The sequence below is a fragment of the Amaranthus tricolor genome, chromosome 15, assembly GCF_026212465.1.
Source record: "Amaranthus tricolor cultivar Red isolate AtriRed21 chromosome 15, ASM2621246v1, whole genome shotgun sequence".
NCBI lineage: Eukaryota > Viridiplantae > Streptophyta > Magnoliopsida > Caryophyllales > Amaranthaceae > Amaranthus > Amaranthus tricolor.
In genome coordinates, this window is record NC_080061.1 from 13,774,691 (window position 1) to 13,794,310 (window position 19,620).

Consider the following 19,620-nt stretch of genomic DNA (forward strand, 5'->3'; position numbering starts at 1 on the left):
TAAGAAGTATTGCTTAAAAGTCCATAAAAATGAAAAACTTAAGTTGAAAAAAAAAAATGAGCATTGGGATGTCTTCAAATTTTTGCTGAACTACTGATATGTGGCATTTGATTGTGGATGAGGGTTATCTTTCATTTACTGCACATTATATTGATGATGATTGGAAGTTACACTATAAGATTATTGCCTTTTGTCATGTCTCCCCTCCTCATAATGCCAACATGATACATGAGAGGTTAATTGCACTTATAAAAGAATGGAAGTTTCAACAAAAGGTGTTCTCTATCACATTAGACAATGCTAAGTACAATGATAATATGCAAAAATTGCTTGTTAATAGTCTAAGTGTGTATAATCCATTGCTTGCTTATGGTGATTATTTTCATGTTCATTGTGGTGCTCATATTTTGAACTTTATTGTTCAAGATGGTTTGAAGGTCATTGGAGATGAAATAAAAACAAGTAATACCTTGGTTAAGTATATAAATGGTTTTAAAGTACGAAAAGAAAAGTTGAGGGAGTGTGCAATTGGTATTGGTGTTAGTATTTCTAAAAGGTTGTGGTTGGATTGTCCTATACGATGGAATTCTACCTATAGGATGCTTGAAAGGGCATTGATTTATTGTCCTTGTTATGAAAACCTAAAAAGAATTGACAAAGATCTTTCTAATATTCCTACACATGATGATTGGTCAAAGGTTAAAGAAATTGTTGCACTTTTAAAACCTTTTGATGATATAACAAAATAGTTTTCGAGGAGAAATTATCTAACGGCCAACTTGTACTTGAAAAGTGTGTGGAGAATTGAATGTTTGTTGGTAAAATATTCTGATAGTGAAGATGAGTTTTTAAAAGATATGGCAAAGAATATGAAAAATAAATTTGATAAATATTGGGAAAATTATAGTGTTGTTCTTTCTTTTGCTGCCATGATGGATCCTCGTTATAAATTTCAATTGATCAAATATGTTTTGAACACTTGGATCCTCAAAATGGGTCGTGGAAAGCCAACGAAGTCAAAGAAAAACTCTATGATTTATTTGCAGAGTATGTAAGGAATGATACTCCCTATGGCCATGAAGCTAGTAGTAAAGTCGTGGATGATGATCTTCCTGTAAGTATTTTTTTTGAAGTTTTTTATAATTATATTATTATTATTTTAACCTTCTAATTACTAGTACTTTAACAGGGATTTTCATCTTTTGCTAGAGGGACTAGTGAAAATTTGTCAGAATTAGATATTTATCTTGAGGAGTCTAGGCTTGATCATCATCTTGCACTAGATGTACTGCAATGGTGGAAAACAAATGAAACTCGACATCCCCAGGTTGCGCGTATGTCAAGAGATTTATTAGTCATTCCAATTACTACTGTTGCATCCCAGTCACCTTTTCGCTTAGGAGGTAGAGTGCTTACTAAGTATAGAGCTTCTCTTCAACCGGATACTGCTGAGGGTTTAATTACTAGTCGTAGTTAGCTATTTGGTTATAATGTAAAAGAAGGTAAATTTATCATTTATTTGAGTTTTGAATGCAAATAATATGACCTTCAATTCGTTAAAACTATAATTAATTTTGTGAATTTGTTTTATGTTGATAGATCCACTTGAAAATGGATTAGAGGTTGATCTTCAACCAGTGCCTAAGGAAGAAGCTAACAAAGATTTAGAAGATGAAGATGAAGATGAAGATGAAGGCGAAGAAGAAAATCAAAATGAAGATGAAGTGTTTGAACAATTTGCTATTTAACATGTTCTTACTTTTATACTTTTAATATTTAGATCGTTGTATGTTTGAGTTGATTCATTTGGATATTTTTTTTTGTAGTATGATGCATTTTAGACTTTTTTTTATGTTGAATTAGTCAATTGGATATTTTAATGTTTTATGGTAACCCGTTGGGTCAATCCGAACCCGCCCGAAACCCGAAGTGATCTGACCTGAAACTGACTTGACCCGAAACTAACCCGACCCAAAAATGACCCGACCAAAATTGATCAGACACAAAACCTGACTGACCAACCGTTTTTCCAGTTCTAGTTATAGTACACAATCATTCGGATACGCATAAATCTTCTGGTACTTTAAGCCGAAAAGACACATGAGCTTTTTGGCATAATATGTCGAGTTTGGAAGTTCATTTCCCTCAGGAAGCATCTCACCTAATGCTTCTAATAACATTGTGAAACTAGTGTCCCATTGAACTTTGATACATCCAGGGTACAAAGGCTTTTGAGAAGCCTCTGTCAACAAGTCAAAAACACGAGGACGTTTTCCTAACTCATCCTCGACTCCCTCCATCATCTCATAAACACGATCTACATCTTCATCGACATTCTCTTCATCTGTCTCATACCCATCAAGGTGATTTACTACATCCTCATTGACATCCACATTATTGACATCCTCAACAACACTTTTTTCTTATAAACTCCCTCCTCACCATGCCAAACCCAAACATGATATTGAGACCTAAAGCTAGGTCAAAGTATGTGCTTCCTAAGGATATTAACATTATCTACCTTTGATACATTGCCACACTTGACACATGGGCAATAAAACCAACTCCCTACATCCTAACTTGATGTTCAATGACAATACTATAAAATTCTAATACGCCATCAATAAATTCTGACGATTCAATGCTTCCATACATCCAAGAACGACCTTTTGTCATTTTATGTGTGATTAATTAATTCAACATAAAATTAATAATCACATTTTAACATATATACTTATTTATAGCAAATATATTTAACCCTAAAAATATACAATTATTTATACCAAATCTATTTGACCCTAAATATACATACTTCATATTCTAATTCTATATAAGCATTGCATTATTGTATTCCAAAACTAAAATCATTTAGAATAATTAACATTGCATACGTCATACTTCATATACTTCATATTCTAATTCTATATAACCAAACTTATTCTAATTCTATACTTCATACTTTAATATTAAGCACTAAATTGTAAATAAAATCATATTCAAAATATAAATAATAAAATTAAATCATTTAAAGGTATGAACTTGCAAATTAACAAAATATATGTATTCTAATTCTAATAATTAAAGATATAAGTATAACAACAAACCACATTTTTAACAAAATACATGAATAATTAACAAATTAATAACATAAACTTGAAAAATGTAAAATTCACAAATAATTGATATCTTTAGCACTAAATTATTAAATTACAAGTAAAACAATAAAGATATGAACTTGCAAATTAACAAAATAAATAGAAATTACCTTGTTTTCGTGGGTTATGTAATCTACAATGAAAAACAAAAACAAAATTAGTATAAAAAAATTTGCACTAAATTTCGAGTTTTTTAAATAGCTTGCGAAACTTAAAGGTTTAACAAATAAAAAAGAGAAATTATACCTTAATTTCGTGGGTTTTGAAGATGAACAAGACCAACTACTTAAAGGTTTCAAAGGGTTTTGAACAGTAGAGCAAATGCTTAAAGATTCGTGAACAGTACAGCAGTATAGAGAGCAAGTTTGAAGATGAGAGTAGCAGATGACGTGGGTTTCAAAGGGTTTATGAAACAAGAAGAAGAAGATAAATAAAAAGAAGATGAACTATTCATGGGTTTATGAAATAGTAGTTGTGTGTGGGTTTATGAAAATTCTTCGTGGGTTTATGAATGTTAAAAGACAGGTTTTTGTTAAGGAAAAAAGACTTTATGCTGCGGGCAAAAGAGAACCGGAGTATTTAGAGGATTACTTGCTGCGGTTCAGTAGGAACCGCAATATATAGTCATGTGTTGTAAAGTTATTTGTTGCGGGCAATGAAAAACCGCAGTATATACTCAATTATATTTTTTGCTTAATTATTTTATGCTACGTCTTTGTAAAACCATAGTATATATTGCGCAGCAAATGTGGTTTTTTCTACTACTATTTGAAGCTTTAAACTAACATTGCAATGGCTAATTTAACAATTAAAAACAAACACTTACTTGTAAAATGAAAATTTTCTGGCAAAAGAAAAGAGAAAAACGTGGTAGATGAAGTAAGCAAGAGATCTTGAGCAATTTAGAGCGAAGAAGCCAATGATGAGTACGAGAGATTGAATGCTTAAAATGGGTTGAACAGTACACTTGTACGAGAGAGGTTGAAGTTGGATGAAAATATAGTAACTTTCGAAGTTAGGAGTAAATGGAGGGATAAACTGTTTAATCAAAGCAAACAACGGTTTACCCGGTTGCCATTAATTTTTCACTTTGGTTGTAAATTGAAATTAAAAGTTAGCCCTTTAAAAGATAAATTAAAGGTTAGCTCTTTATTTACCGATAGGCTAAACGTTAGCATTTTAAATACAATTTTTCCTTAATATTATCCATAAACTTCTATCTCTCACTTATTTTTTTTTTATCTTATTCTCCAATTTAATTTTTAATTTTACTAAATCTTGCTCCCTCCTATTCAACTTATGTGTCCCATTTCCTTTTATGGTCAAGTCACCTTAATTGTCCTATTTCTATTTTTGGTATGGGTTTTTGACTTTTATGCCCTTAGTAACTTTATCTTATTTTCAATTATTCCCTTCATTACCCATACTAATTTTCCTTCCTTACATTAAAAAACCCATAATACCACTCACTTTCCTACCCTTAGAGTCCCACTTTTGACTCTTCTTAAAATCAGTAAAAAGTCAAACGAGACTCTTAAGGTGAATAGGAGGGAGTATTAATTTTATGTTGATTATAAAAGGAGTAAAGAATTGAGTATATAACATAAATAAAGGGAGTTACTAATTTCGCCACCCCTTTTCATTTTATCGACACCCCCTCCAAATAAAATTACGAATTTGCCCTTGATTTTAAAAAATTACAATTTTGCCACTCCCTACAAATTTCTTATTTATAATAATAATAATAATAATAATAATAATAATAATAATAATAATAATAATAATAATAATAATAATAATAATAATTATTATAATAATAATAATAATAACAATAATAATAATAGTAATAATAATAATAATAATAATAATAATAATAATAATAATAATAATAATAATAATAATAATAATAATAATAATAATAATAACAAAAATAATAATAATAATAATAATAATAATAATAATAATAATAATAATAATAATAATAATAATAATACTAATAATAATAATAATAATAATAATAATAATAATAATAATAACAATAATAATAATAACAATAATAATATAAATAAAATTAATAAAATTATTTTTTTAAAAAAATAAAAAAATAATACCAGTCGCACAAAAAGTGACACTGCACCTAGGTCGAGTTGCACAAAACGTGCGACTGTCTCGACCTAGGTACAGTCGCGTGCGACTCGAACTAGGTACAGTCGCGTGAAACTGGTATTTCTTTTTTTTTGAATTTCGACTTATAAAATTTCTTTTGTTTAATTAATTAATTTAAATAATAATAATAATAATAATAATAATAATAATAATAATAATAATAATAATAATAATAATAATAACATTTAAAAAATAAATTAAATATAATAATTAAAATAAAAATAATTATTTAATAATAATAATAACAACCACAATAATAATAATAATAATAATAATAATAATAATAATAATAATAATAATAATAATAATAATAATAATAATTACAAAAATAATAATTATTATAATAACAAAATAATAATAATAACAATAATAATATAAATAAAAATAATATACAAAAATTAAAAAAAAATACTAGTCGCACAAAAAGTGCGACTGTAGCTAGGTCGAGTCGCACTTTTTGTGCGACTGGTACTAAATTTTTTTTTTTTTTTTGAAATTTTTTTTAATTAATTTATTTTTAAGTTATTGTTATTTAAATAAATGTTGTAATAAATTATTTTATTTTAATGTTGTTATTAACTCCAATAGCAAATTTGTAAATTTTTAAAGTTCAGGGGCAAATTTATAATTTTGTTAGGAATAGGGGTGGCGATAAAATAAAAAGAGTGGCGACAAATAGTAATGCCCTTTAATTTAGTTATAGAGTAGTCCATAGAAAGTAGTTACGTAGAGTAGGTTCTGGCCGGTTGCCTATTAATACACGAGTTTTATGAAGCTAAAAGCAAGCTAGCTAGCATTTCCCATCCTACGGCTAACAATCAAACAATTTATTAATAATAAACAGTCCACTTTCTTATTTGTCATCCTAATTCCTATTTCCTATTTCCTATTTCCTATGGGTGAACAAGTTTTAGAAAATAATACTCGTAATAAAATGTCAAATATAGGTATAGACACCTCATCATCTCCTCATTTCATCTTAGTTCATGGTGTTAGCCATGGAGGTTGGTGTTGGTACAAAGTTCGAGCACTCTTGGAGACATCGGGCTGTTCGGTCACCTGTATTGACCTCAAAGCTTCGGGTATAGACTCATCCCATCCTGACTCAGTCGTCTCCTTTAATGACTACAACCACCCACTTCTTAATCTCCTGGCTTCTCTTCCCAATCATAAAAAGGTTATATTTGTCTTTTCATTACTTGCTCCTCAATTTTCGGATTCTTCTCTTTCTCTTTCAAAATCTGGTGTTGAAAAAATTAAGATCCTGTGTTTATATTCAATATAGCTATCTCAAAGGAAATCATATGTTATTTATTATTTATATTACAATTATTCCGTCACATTTAATTTATGCTAAAAAAACAATTACATGAAAAGTTTAAATAGGCTAAACGTGACACTAAATATTGAGGGCGGATCAAAATGTTTCAAGAGTGTGTTTTTTTCATGAATTTTCTAAATTTAAGTCCTTCATAATTATTTTAAAAAAATTTCAAAATAAAATAAAAAATCAACATTTTTTTATTTTTAAGTATTATAGTTAAATGAAAACTCAATAGAATTTCTAATTACATTAAAGATGATTTTATAAAAATAACTTAAATTAAATAGTTAAAAATTCAATATCCAATGTCAAAGAAAGAATGGAAAAAAAAGAGTTATAAGTTAATGATCGATGAATGGATGATAATTAAATGACAAATATAAGAGAAGATATTTAAGAGTTAAAATATTATTTTTGAAAAAAATAAAAGAAAATACCAAAAAAGTATAATCAATAAAATTTGATCATGTGACTATTGATATGTTAAGTAAAATTCTAACTAGTAATTACACTACCTTATTATAATATATTATCTAATATGATTTTTTATATACGAGGTATTTTAGTTTTTAGAGAATATGCAGTTGAACACCTTACATAATCCTAACTAGTCCTTATCAAATATGTTAAGCTCTAGTATTTTAATCTAAAATAATAATATATTATTTTTATGAGAAATAAGTCTTCGTAAATGAAAATTGATGCTTGTGTTTTTGTATTTTTATCAAAAAAAAAGTTTTCTCGACCGAAAGTATGATTTACTCTAAAATTTAAGTTTCGATTATCTAAATTTTGTTTCATCTGTAAAATTCTGGAAAATTAGATCAAATTCAGGAAAAAACAATCATTTAATTAGTTTCATGTATAGACATAAAGAGCAAAATAAGGCAACATATTACTTCCTCCATTTCATTTTACTTGCAATATTTTTTTTATACAATTTAATGCACTAATTTAATTTTTAATATCTCTAATTATAAATAATAAAAAATTATAATAATTTGATATTAATTTAATGCACTATATTTTAACTTATTAAATTAAAAATGATAAATAAATAATGTCATTTTTACCAATTTTACAACTAATTTAAAATGAAGAAAATACATATTAATGATATCATAATTCAGTAGTTTTTTATGTATAATTTGAGGAGTATACTAGAAAACAATTAAGTAATGGATGAGATTAAAATGCAGGTGATATTGGTAGGGCATAGTGCAGGAGGAATTAACGTGACAGATGCCTTACACAAGTTCCCAGAAAAGATACAAGCTGCTGTGTATATTGCAGCCACTATGCTCAAATTGGGTTTTCACTCTGATCAAGACCTTAAAGATGTTAGTTTTATCATTTTACTCTTAATCTTTGTTACTTTTTCATCTCCATCAATTCCTCTTTTTTCACCCAAATCTTGCTTGAAAAGATTTTTTCTTTAAATTGGAACCATTACTAAAATAAAATTAATGGATATAAAATAAGATGACAATAATGCTAATAAAAAGAAACAAAATAATATACTTTAATTATTTTATTGAATAATTAAGTTGATAAAGGAAAAATAAATACCAAAATCATTAAATAATATAAAAATAAAATTAGTAGAAAAAAGATGAGAACCACAATTATGAAAAAAAATGTTAATTATTCCAAAATTTATGATATAAATAGAATATTTTTTTAGCGAAATAATAAATAAAACGATTCAAAATGTCAAACGGAAACATCATTATATTATATTAAGGAATGAAGCTAATACTCTTTTTTTTTCTTCTTCTCATTATTGCACAGTTTTCAAAGCAAATGTTAAGCTTTAATATCACTAAATACGCATCATAAAAAATTATTAAAAAAAAATCTATAATAAATAAGTATACATTAAGACGAATCTAATGAGATGTCACATGAATAGCTTTTATCATTTATATATGTCTTAAAAATTTTAATCAAATTTGTTTCTCCAAAATAAAATACTTTAAACGGAAAAAAATATTAAAAAAAAGGGGAAGTAGCTTTTAGTAAAATACAAGGGTCACTTTTAATACATGAAGCATACTTTACAGTCAACTTCTTTATTTTAAGAATAAAAATAATTTGCAAATATGTTCTTGATGAATTAAATCAGTTACTAATATTACATAAATTTCAATAACGTAAATCCAAAAAACGTTTGACTCAATATTTTGTGAATGTTCTTTTCGAAGGAAAATTGTGAGACAATCTCTGAATCACACGATAATATGTTCTAGGTAAATTGTATGACGTGTTTTCTTTAAATATTCCTAATTCCTATTCGTGCTATTGGTGATTTCGCATTTCTATAAATTTTCTCAATTTCCAATGTCAAATAATAAAGCTAAACTACAATATTAATTTTGTAAGCATATGTAAAAGTAAAATAATTATAGATTCTTTTTTTCCTTCTTTAGTCCACTTTGTTTTTTCATGATAAATTTTGCCTCAGTACTTATAAATATATTTCGTAATAGTTATAAAATTTCATTAATATGTTAAGATGAACATAATAGCCATATAAATATATTTTATTTTCAATAAAACCTTATTAAAATAAAAAAGAAATATTAATAAAATTTCTAAAAGCCTTATCTACACAAAAAGAATTTTATAATTAATGGAATAAAATTGCTAACAATTATTTGTATATCAATATGATCAAACTTAATATTTTTGTTACATAACATTAATATGCTTTCAAACATGTGTATTTGGAATTCATCACATAAACTAATAATTTTGATGTAAATTAACAAATGGTAATTTATCAAAATTTTGCTGTTTAATTTTTTTTATTGGCTTAATGCATATTGATAGAGATTTTACATTCTTTGTAATTTATTGTCTGATATAAATTCACACGAATTGAAAGATGATTTACTATGATTTTCGCAATAAACTTAATCAGCAATTTTAAAATATTATTGCCTTTTGTATATCCTGTTTTACTGGTTGAGACAAATTTTCCCTGATTGGCTTATCGACTAATATTTACTAGCTGAGACGAAATTGCATAAATAGATTGATAATTGATAAGTACTTGAATTAATTAAAATCATACAATTTAATAAAAAGATAGGAAAATTACACATGTCATCCTTATGAAAGCCCTGCTTGTAAAAATTTCATTGGTTGATGTTCAATTATTTTTGCTTATATTGAGCTAAAAATAAATAAATTATTAATTGAATTTATTAGATCATACAATTTAATAAAAAGATTAGAAAATTACACATGTTATCCTTATAAAAGCCCTGTTAGAAGAAAAACTTTTATTGGTTCATGTTGAATTATTCTTTCTTATATTGAGCCATAAAAAATAAATTATTGATTGAATTTATTGAATACTGTAGATTTACCATTTTCAAAAATAAATAATTTACATATTTTATAAAACTAATAAACTAAAAAATATTATTACATCAAGTAATATATATATATATATATATATATATATATATATATATATATATATATATATATATATATATTTGGCATTGCACAGAATTTTATAGTAATACAACCGTCTAACATTTTACGAGAGATGCGATTATATCTATTGACTATTGGTGTATAGTGATACCCATAGACTTTAGAGAGCCTAGACTTCCAAAGAAAAGTACTCATATGCTCAATCATAGAAATAGATGTGGACCATACTACTCCTAACCATCCTATTAAATCTGGCACAATATCATATTATCCTTTTGCTATTTAATTATTATTATTATTTTATTTGACATTTATGTCTCTATGTCTTTTATATTTGGTCAAAATGGTCGTCCGTAATTCGGTGAGATTGATTTATTCTTAATACAAGTATTCAAAAGTCAATTCTATGCTTATTACAAGCAAATATTAGCTGTAAAAACAAAATACTATTCCCTACGTTTTTTTTAAATTTTCCATTCAAAACGAAAGACGTTTAAATATGATTTTTGAGAGATATATATAACATATAATATATGCATGTATGATCATTTTAAATTCTTTTTAATGTTTACTTTATTATCATACGTTATTTATAATGTTTTATAGTGCGTATTTAGAAATATTAAAGTTTAAAAAATGCGTTGAAAATTGTGTAAAAAGTAAATAAGAAAGATAAAAAAGAACGAAGGGAGTGGTTTTCATATGTTCCTCTCAAATAGAATTTATGAATTTTAGTGTCAAACTATTTCTCATCAATCTATATGAAAAAACATATTCATGTGAGATTTTGATAGATTCATCTCAATATATATTTGACTTTTAAATTTACATTGGGATCTGCATAAAATAAAAATGGGAGGAACAAATGAAAACAAGGGAAATATTTTTTTATGACTTGGATAATCACAATAGAATATTTTCGTAATTGATTTTTTATTTTGACTTTTGACTTTTTAGTTCAGCAAATAATAATGAATTTAGTAAATTGATGTTTAAGCTCAATTCAAAAATTATTTATAGTAGTTTTTCTCATTTATTTTTAACTTTTAACTTAATCTTTTGTCAAATGCTATACCTAATGTCTTAATTCCTCCAATAAAAATCAACTTGTATATTTAGCAAAAACTGATTAGCAGGAATTAAGGTTCAATCAAAAGATAAACAATTTCCAAGATTTTCGCAATTTTAATCAACACCCAATGATTAGCTGTCATGAACTTATATTTAATTGATACTTGTAAGAGAAAAAAAAAGTATTATGTATTTATATGCCTTTTATTTACTCCACTCTTAATTAAAAAATTGCTTTATTTGATATGATAATAAATACTCTCTTTGTTTTTTTTATTTGCCTCCAAAAGAAATTGGATTACTTTTAGAAAAGTAGTAATAATAAATAAACAGAGAATTAATTATGTAGATAAAATTAAAGAAGAATTATAATATATGGATTAAATTAAAAAAGTAGTGAATTATTATGCAAAAATAAAAATAATGTAAATTAAATTGAAAATGATAATAATATAATTTTAATGGCACAGAGAGATTAATTGTTGTGCGCCTAGGAGTATCTCTTTTTTCTACTTCACTAGATCTACTTTTCGACATGGATTCTCTTTGGTTGATACTCGTTACTGATCTCCTTCTGCACATTTTTTCTTCCGAAAATATTCTTTTAATTTAATCCATAAATTTATTGTCTCTTATTCTTAATCATTTATTTCTATCGTTTACTTGTTCCACTAAATTTCACACTGATTGTTTTGAGTGTAATATGAGAGGGGTAAAGGGAGTATATGTTAATGTCACCAAAAGTTCATATCATACATCAAATAATTTTAAAAGGATAAGGTTTAATGTAATGATCAATTGGTAAAGAGAAAGTTTTTATAAATTTGATCTACACTATTTTAGGGTGTGTCATCCTTAAAGTATTGAAAAAGTAATTTTACTGGACAAGTACAATCAAATACAATAATTGAAAATACTTGTTCTTATTAAGTTGATGCACACTAAAATAGTGTATACAAGTCTTACATACGAAAATAGATAGTAATGAATGTAAAGTATGTTTGAGAAATATATAACCTGTTTTTACCGATAATATTGTATTTTGATTTGTTTAGATTTATGTAATTAATTTTATTTTTTAGGAATAAACTTTCATCATCTTTGTATGTATAACTCGTTATATATATTTACTCGTCATGAAAGTTGTTGCTTTTGAAATCAACTTGATTCTAAAAGTTGATTGTATGGTTTGTTCTCACAAATTCATAATCACTTATCTATGATTTTGATGACATAGGGAGTACCAGATTTATCGGAATTTGGACAAGCATATGATTTGAGATTTGCATTAGGGATGGACCAGCCTCCTACAAGTTTCATTATTAAAAAAGAATTACAACGACAAATTTTATACCAAATGAGTCCTCTTGAGGTACACATATTACTTCTGTCTCAAAATCATCAGCTAATTATATTCATGAGCTTTTCCTACTTAAAAAAAAGTTTCAACTTTAATTTGAGAAAGTTACACCACATCATCATCATATTTAATGTATTCCGTTCATAGAAAAACTATGGATAGGGTCTAAGGAGGAAAGGAAGGTGATAACTCATACCCATAAAGAAGCGAATGGTCAAAGAGTCCCTTATTTCTAGAAAGATCAAAATAAGTTTTTGCAACAAATAGGACTGAGTGAAGTTAAAACTAACTCCGCAAGTCTACATCTTATCACACAGACGTAACCCTTAAACATAAAACAAAAACATAAAATAAAGATAAATAAATACATTTTCATAGATTTGCCTAATTTAATAAAAACATTTTTCAAAATCTCAAATATTTTACTCGAAACAAGATTTTATATTTTCTCAAAAAAAGTGGCTAAACGAACTCATACAAATAGTTTATATTCTTATAATTAAAGTCTTTGAGAATGTGGTCACATACTCACTTTGTTCATGCCTCTAAAACAACATCTATATACAGGACAGCGCACTAGCATCGTTGCTATTGCGACCGGCCCCAATGGTTCTCACACAAGTAAAATACGAAGAAGCAAGAAAAGAATCAGAAAATGTAGATCGTATATACATCAAGACGTTACAAGATAGAGTTATGAAACCAGAACAACAAGAAAATATGATAAAGAGGTGGGCACCATCACAAGTTTATGCAATTGGTAGTGACCATAGCCCTTTTTTCTCTAACCCACTTGTGCTCTCTGGCTTGCTTCTTAAAGTTGCTACTCTTCCTACTTTATAATCCTAATCCTTTCTTGCACTTTTCTTACTTTGGACTTTGGAGCACAATTCTCACATGGCTTGTTGTTTTTACTTTATAAATCATTGTTTAAAGCATTTCACTTTGTGATTTTCATCTCAATATAGGTCTATTTGGAACATGTAATTTATAGGTACAAATTATTATTTTATTATATTTGTAATTTTCTTTATCGCTATTATACATATTTGTAATTCATCTTTATTGATTTGAATATGGGATTGTAATTGTATAGTCATTTGTGATATATGCAAATATATTTGAAAAATTATGAGAAACTATCTTATCTATAGGTCTATTTGCAAAAAACTACCTTATGTATTTCTTTTATGCAAAAAACTACCTAATGTAATATATTTCTCTACAAAAGACTACCACTTAACAGAAAATGTGAATTGACCGTTAAGTTTGAGGGTTTGACCAATTTGAGAGGTTAAGTTGTCTATGTGGCAGTATCTCATTGGTCCTTGTATTTTTAAATAATTAAAAATTAAAACACATAAATTAACAAAAAAAAATATAAAAGATATTTGACGTCAATTTCACCCAACAAAACGATATTTTTTTTAAAAAAATGGACGTCGCGATTACCCTTATGAGCTAACTCTTATGAAAATTCGGTTGAAACAAGTAGTTATTCGCCTATTTCCCGACAAGTAAAAAGATATTTAACGTCTTTTATACCCATCATAACGATGATTATTCAAAAAACGGACGTCACAATACCCTTATAGGATATTTCTTTTAGAGATCTGGTCGAAACAAAAACTTATTCGCCTATTTTCCAACACATAAAACAAAAAAGTTTTATCATCATTTTTACCTATCATAATGTTATCTTTTTAAAAACCGGATATCACTATTATCCTTATCGAGTCACTCTTTCGAAAATAAGTACGTGTTCTGATTGGATTTTTGAAAGAGTTACCCCATAAGGATAATGCAACGTCCGTTTTTTGAAAATATATCGTTATGATGGATAAAAATAACATCAAATATCTTTTTTTTGTTAATTTATGTGTTTTAATTTTTAATTATTTAAAAATATAAGGACCATTGAGATACTGTCATATAGACAACTTACTTATCAAATTGGTCAAACCCTCAAACTTAACGGTCAATTAACATTTTCCGTTAATTAGTAGTCATTTGCATAAAAATATTTTACATTAAGTAGTTAAAAAAATACATAAAATAGTTTTTTGCAAATAGACATATAGATAAGATGGTTTCTTATAATTCTTCCACATATATAATATGTTTGATTATTTATGTGTATATTATCTCTCTAAGAGTTCTATGTTGCAAACGGTATATATCTATATAATCAAATCAATGAGCTTTAAAATAAAAAAAATTTTATTGGTTTTTTGTATTACTCACTTTATTTTAACATCTAAAAAGACTTTTATCTTTTTCTATCAAGTAATAAGTTGGGATTACAGCTTTAAAATTATTGCTATTGTTGTTTGTAAATTGTAACGGCTATAATAAACATAGTTGTTTGAATAAAAACTATAAAATGTTATTACGATGCATATGAAATGAAGAAATAGTACGCACAAGCTTATGAATTATTGTAGATCTCTACAATAGTTAATCCCAAAACTAGCTAGAAAGTCAATAAGTTGGTGATTCATTCTTCTATTAAATGATAGAAAAAGTAGTCATCCTAATCAAGTTAATGTGTTTTGTTTTCAAGAAAAAAGACCACACATTAATTGTACTTGTATAATGTTGGCCTGTTGGGTCATGGGTGTGGTATCACTATTCACTATTAAAGATGCAATAATCCACAATCGTAGGGTCAACTCTATCAACAATTGAAAAGTGGCATAAACCACAAATAATGTGTGCATGATCCATAATCCATAATTATCACTTTCTTTTATCAGTTTGCAGTAGTGGAATACTCAAATCCAAGTCCAAAGATACATGTTTGTTGCCTTCAAATGTAATGACAAGGAATAAATGGGTCACTAAAAGGATTTCATATGTACGTGAATGATTTTGGGAGAAATTTATGTGTTTTCCACCATGCTATGGAGTAATGGACCATGTTGTACCCAAAAACATTGAAATTTAGTTTTACAAATGATATTGGAGGAGCGGAGATAGTGCTTTCCATGCAATTAGACAATGAAAGGTTGCCTAAATAGTACTCTCTTGATGCACTCTTTATCTTTTTCTTCTTCCTACTTGTTCTCAAATACATGCCATTTCATATAGACCTTGAAAATCTAAATGAGAGTTTTATATGTAATTGTACAGTCTATTTTCAAGGGGAAGAAAAGCCTTTTAAAAAAAATCTCCTAAGTACTTAAATATTTTGTTTGAAATAAAGAAAATTGAAAACAACATGTAGAGATTAATGGCACGCACCAAAAAATGTCGCCCTTGTATTATGTACTGCTTCTCCATATATAATACAATGAAAGTTAAATTAGGCAAAAGATAATTTAGGAAATGCTCCTAAATTATCGTAACCAAATTAGTAAATATTCCTAAATTACCTTAACCCCATCATATGAGATATTTACACAATAATATCGCAATACCCCTCAAGATGGAGCATGGGGTTCAAACATGCCCAACTTGGAAATAAGAAACTCAAACTGATTCTTTCCTAGTGCCTTGGTGAACACATCCGCCAATTGAGTTTTGGTCGAAACATACGAGGGAGCAATAAGACCATCAGTTATAGCATCACGAACAAAGTGACAATCAATCTCAATATGCTTTGTGCATTCATGAAAAACCGAGTTTTTAGCAATATGTAAAGCAGACTCACTATCACAAAACAACGGAACAACCTTTGAATGATGTATCCCCAGACTCAATAATAGAGCCTTAAGCCATTTTAACTCACAAGTGATTGAGGCCATGGCCCTGTATTCGGCCTCTGCAGAAGAGCGAGACATTGTATGTTGCTTCTTAGTCTTCCAAGAGATAGGAGACTTACCCAAAAAAACTAGCCAACCCGTAAGTGATCGACGAGAGATTGGACAAGCTGCCCAATCGGAGTCACACCAACCCTGCAAAGTAAGGTCTGAATCTGCTCGCAACAATATACCTTGTCCCGGAGCACCCTTCAAATAACGAACAACACGAAGAGCAGCTTCCCAATGTTCTAGCCGCGGTGCTTGCATAAACTGAGATAAAATGTGCACAGAATAGGCCAAATCAGGTCTTGTGACTGCAAGATAGATTAATCGTCCAACAAGTCTGCGATAAGACTCCGGATCTGCCAATAAATCACCTGTAGCTAAACCAATTTTATGATTTTGCTCAATGGGAAAACCACTTGGCTTAGCTCCTAACATCCCTGTTTCAGAAATAACATCAAGAGTGTACTTTCTCTGGCACAAAAACACACCTGCAGAGCTACAGCCACCTCAATTCCCAAAAAATATCTTAAAGGACCTAAGTCCTTCATTTTAAAGCAGTCATTGAGATAAGCCTTGAAAGCACAGAGAGCAGTGGAATGATTACCAGATATAACAAGGTCATCTACATATACTAAAACGTTTATCTGAATGCTAGCCTTAGTGAATGTAAATAAAGAGTAATCTGAATAAGATTGAAGAAAACCATACTCTTTTAAAGCGGAAACAAGCTTCGCAAACCAACAACGAGGAGCTTGTTTAAGACCGTATAAGGACTTTCGTAGTCTGCAAAGTAAGGAGTTGTCTGAGGTTTCAAACCCGGGAGGAAGCTTCATGTAAACTTCTTCATTTAAATCACCATGAAGAAAAGCATTGTAGACATCCATTTGATGAAGTTCCCAATTTTTGGATGCTGCAATAGCAAGAAACGCCCGAACAGTTGTCATTTTGGCCACTGGAGCAAAAGTTTCGTTGTAATCAATCCCTTCTTGTTGATGATTTCCCAACACAACCAAACGAGACTTCAATCTTTCTATATCACCATTAGACTTGAACTTAGTACGATAGACCCACTGACTACCAAGAGCACGCTTACCCGGTGGTAGAGGTTCGAGAGTCCAAGTTCCATTATCTTCTAACGCTTGTATTTCCTCCTTCATGGATTTTCTCCAAGTTTCGAACTTCATAGCTTCTTTGAATGATTTTGGATCATCACTCTTAACAATAGCTGCAACAAATATAAGATAATTCACAGAATAATTGTCACATTTAATATAGTGTGCTAAAGGATACGAGGTACCGGAAGAGTGATTTGATGAAGTGAAGGGAGATGGACCGTTAGCAAACACATGATGAGCAACATAGTCCCGATGTCTCACATTTGGGATTCTTTCACGCATCCCACGACCTAAGACTGGTTCAATGCATTGGTCAAGGGAGCTGGCAGCATTACTGGACTGAGATTGAGACCCTCCCGGAATAGGCAGCAATTGAGGGGGAGCACCGGCAGCCTCTCCAGTGAGCAGATCAGTAGCTGGGGAGGGCTGCTGCTGGGGGGTGCCAGTGCTTTCTGGTTCCTGTACCCGCGTAGTGCCTGTATGACGAGTATCCGGCAACGTGCTTTGCACACTCAAATCGCGTTCATCTTCATATACCACATCAATCATACGAAAATCCGCAAAATCATCATGCACATCACTAGTATAGTCACCAACATTAGGATCTATATTGATATCTTCCGGACTACGAAAAGGAAAAACCTCTTCCACAAATTTCACATCTCGAGAGACAAAAAAAACTTTAGCATCAAGATCATACACACGCCACCCCTTTTGACCAAACGGATATCCCACAAACACACATTTGCGACTTTGACTAGCAAACTTATCACCCTGTGTTTTCTGATTATGGGCAAAACACAAGCAACCAAAGGTGCGAATGGCATCGAACATGGTAGGTTTTTGAAATAAAATTTCAAAAGGAGGTTTATATTGTAAGAGAGGAGTTGGGGTACGATTAATAAGATGAGCCGCAGCTAGCACACATTCCCCCCAAAAATAAATAGGCAAATTTGCTTGAAACCGTAAAGCCCTCCCAACACTCAAGATATGTTTGTGTTTCCTCTCAACTTGCCCATTTTGTTGTGGGGTGCCGACACAAGATGATTGAAACAATATACCCATGGCGGAAAAATAATCAAATAAACAATTAAATTCTGTGCCATTATCACTTTGAACAATTTTAAATTTGTGAGAAAATTGTCTATCAACCATGGCTAAAAATGTCATAAAGGAACAAAACACTTCAGTTTTATCAACCAATAAATAAAGCCATACGGCTTGGGAATAATCATCAACAATAGTTAAAAACTAACGAGCCCCACAAGACGAAACATGCCTGTAAGGGCCCCACAAATCACAATGTATTTTCTCAAAAATCCTAGAACTTCTATTTTCACTCAAGGGAAATTTGTCTCTATGATGCTTTGCTCGTAAACACACTTCACATCCATTATTCAAACTACTTTTATTGTTACGAACATGAGGAAGTAACTTAACTACTCTCTCGGAAGGATGACCCATACGTCTATGCCACAACTCTAAGCTTGAAGAAGCTTCCACCGCAGATACTGATGGCATCACATCTAGTTTGCTAAAATAGAACAGTCCATCTCGCCTAACTCCCATTCCAATCAGCTTCTTCGCTTGGTCCTGTATTGCACACATAAAGGAATTAAATTGGAAAATAGTTTGTAAATTATCATTAAGTTGAGATACCGACAGTAAATTGCAGCTTAAGTTTGGCACATAAAGAACATGAATAAGAGTGATTGTATCCGACAACCGGACTGACCCTTCCATTGTAGCAGATACTGTTTCACCATTAGGTAAACCGACAGGACAAGATATGAAATGAACATCAAATAACCAAGATTTGTTACCAGTTACATGATGAGTAGCACCAGTATCAATGATCCAAGAAGAACTGTCAAACTTACCATTCAATCGGTTATCCGGAAATGTACTATTACCAAATAATTCAGTGATTGCTTTCCACAGTTCGGCGGTAAACAATTGAGCACTTGAATTGGTTGAAAGAGGAGAAGCGGGGACTGAAGCTGTTGAAACAATAGCATTTGCACGTGGGTTAGAACCCTTGCCGAATCCCATAGAAGACTGAACCCCTCTTGTTTCATGGGGTGTGTAACCCTCCGGGAAGCCATGTAACTCATAGCAGGCACTTTTAACATGACCCTTCTTCTTGCGATGATCACAAATTTTATCATTCCAACATTGAGAGATATCGTGCCCGCGCTTATTGCATTTATCACACACTGGCACACTAGAGCTA

General features: G+C 29.4%; 2 protein-coding genes across 2 annotated transcripts; both read left to right on the forward strand.

The window, feature by feature from the left end:
- Nucleotides 1-98: 98 nt before the first annotated feature.
- On the forward strand, nucleotides 99-1,477 carry LOC130801051 (zinc finger BED domain-containing protein RICESLEEPER 2-like). The gene is made up of 4 exons (XM_057664812.1): nucleotides 99-748; nucleotides 836-942; nucleotides 1,047-1,114; nucleotides 1,190-1,477. The coding sequence occupies exons 1-4, from the start codon at nucleotides 99-101 to the stop codon at nucleotides 1,475-1,477; spliced, it is 1,113 nt and encodes a 370-aa protein (XP_057520795.1).
- A 4,627-nt stretch (nucleotides 1,478-6,104) lies between these two features.
- On the forward strand, nucleotides 6,105-13,670 carry LOC130800692 (methylesterase 17-like). The gene is made up of 4 exons (XM_057664286.1): nucleotides 6,105-6,498; nucleotides 7,845-7,985; nucleotides 12,401-12,535; nucleotides 13,091-13,670. Exons 1-4 carry the CDS (start codon nucleotides 6,217-6,219, stop codon nucleotides 13,364-13,366), a joined length of 834 nt encoding a protein of 277 aa, XP_057520269.1. The 5' UTR covers nucleotides 6,105-6,216; the 3' UTR covers nucleotides 13,367-13,670.
- Nucleotides 13,671-19,620: the final 5,950 nt, after the last annotated feature.